Source organism: Capsicum annuum, chromosome 1, assembly GCF_002878395.1.
Source record: "Capsicum annuum cultivar UCD-10X-F1 chromosome 1, UCD10Xv1.1, whole genome shotgun sequence".
In the NCBI taxonomy this organism is placed as follows: domain Eukaryota; kingdom Viridiplantae; phylum Streptophyta; class Magnoliopsida; order Solanales; family Solanaceae; genus Capsicum; species Capsicum annuum.
In genome coordinates, this window is record NC_061111.1 from 151,453,211 (window position 1) to 151,454,399 (window position 1,189).

Consider the following 1,189-nt stretch of genomic DNA (forward strand, 5'->3'; position numbering starts at 1 on the left):
TTTAGAAATATCTCTCTTTTTTCACGTTCTAGTTCGTGCTATGGAGTCAGAATGTTCCTTGTTCATACTCTAATTCGTCCTATGGTGTCGCCCATATGAAAGAAAAGTTATCGTAATTCTTTCCTTACTCTGGTGTTCCCAGATAATGCTCTCAGATTACTAGCAGAAATTTCAAAAGTCTCACAAAGGGCTTGAGAGGAGCTCCCTAGTGTGTTGTAAGTCCCTGAAGTTTAAAGTTATGTCCTCGTTCTTATGAAGCATTCAGTTAAGACAAGGGTAATATGTGTATTCTTAGGTCATTGAATATTGTGTGTCAAACTTTCATCTCTTGTGATTTTGTTATCACTGTGAGGGCAGGGGTGGATGGGGGTATTACGGCTGGTTCAGGTAGGAGTGGTAGAGAGAGGCGAGAGGCGAGAAAAGATAGGTTGCGGGTAGGGTCGTGAAATATTGGGACCCTTCAGGGTAAGTTTGTAGAGTTGGTGAAGTTCTTAAGAAGAGGGGGGTTAATATTGTGTGTGTTCAGGAGACTAGGTGGGTAGGATCTAAGCCTAGGGATGTGGATGGGTATAAGCTTTGGTACTCGGGGAGGTATATGCATCGGAATAGAGTCGGCATCTTAGTGGATGGAGAGCTGAGAGGTCAGGTGGTGGAGGTTAAGAGGGTCAGTGATAGGCTGATGAAGATTAAGTTGGTCTTTGGGGATTTTTCGTTGCATGTGTATAGTGTTTATGCACTGCAAATAGGCTTGGAAGAGGAGGTAAAGGGGATTTTTTGGGAAGATTTAGATGAGATGGTGAAAAGCATGCCTAGCGCGGAGAAGATCGTCATAGCAGGGGACTTCAATGGGCACATTGGGGTCCTACCTGGAGGCTATGACGATATGCATGGTGGTTTTATCTTCGGTGTTAGAAATGGAAAAGGAGCGGCCCTATTGGATTTTGCGAGGGCCTTTGAGCTGGTGGTTGTGAACTCGAGTTTCCTGAAGAAGGAGGATCACTTGATTACCTTTCGAAGCACAAAAGCCAAGACTCAAATTGACTTTTTACTGCTTAGAAAGGGGGATAGGGTGCTATGTAAGGACTGTAAGGTCATTCCGAGCGAGCACCTCTCAACCCAGCATAGGTTGTTAGTGATGGACTTGTCTATCAAGAAGAGGAAGAAGAGGGGTCGGGGAGGGTCGATCTAG

The 1,189-nt window shown here is 44.9% G+C and overlaps 1 protein-coding gene across 1 annotated transcript; it reads left to right on the forward strand.

Moving 5' to 3' along the window:
• Positions 1–595: 595 nt before the first annotated feature.
• On the forward strand, positions 596–1,189 carry LOC107854897 (craniofacial development protein 2-like). Its single transcript, XM_016699895.2, has one exon. It carries the CDS (start codon positions 596–598, stop codon positions 1,187–1,189), a length of 594 nt encoding a protein of 197 aa, XP_016555381.2.

What these genes read in the sequence shown, in the direction of transcription:
- LOC107854897 (XM_016699895.2), top strand. Translation starts at nt 596, where the DNA reads ATGCATCGGAATAGAGTCGGCATCTTAGTGGATGGAGAGCTGAGAGGT.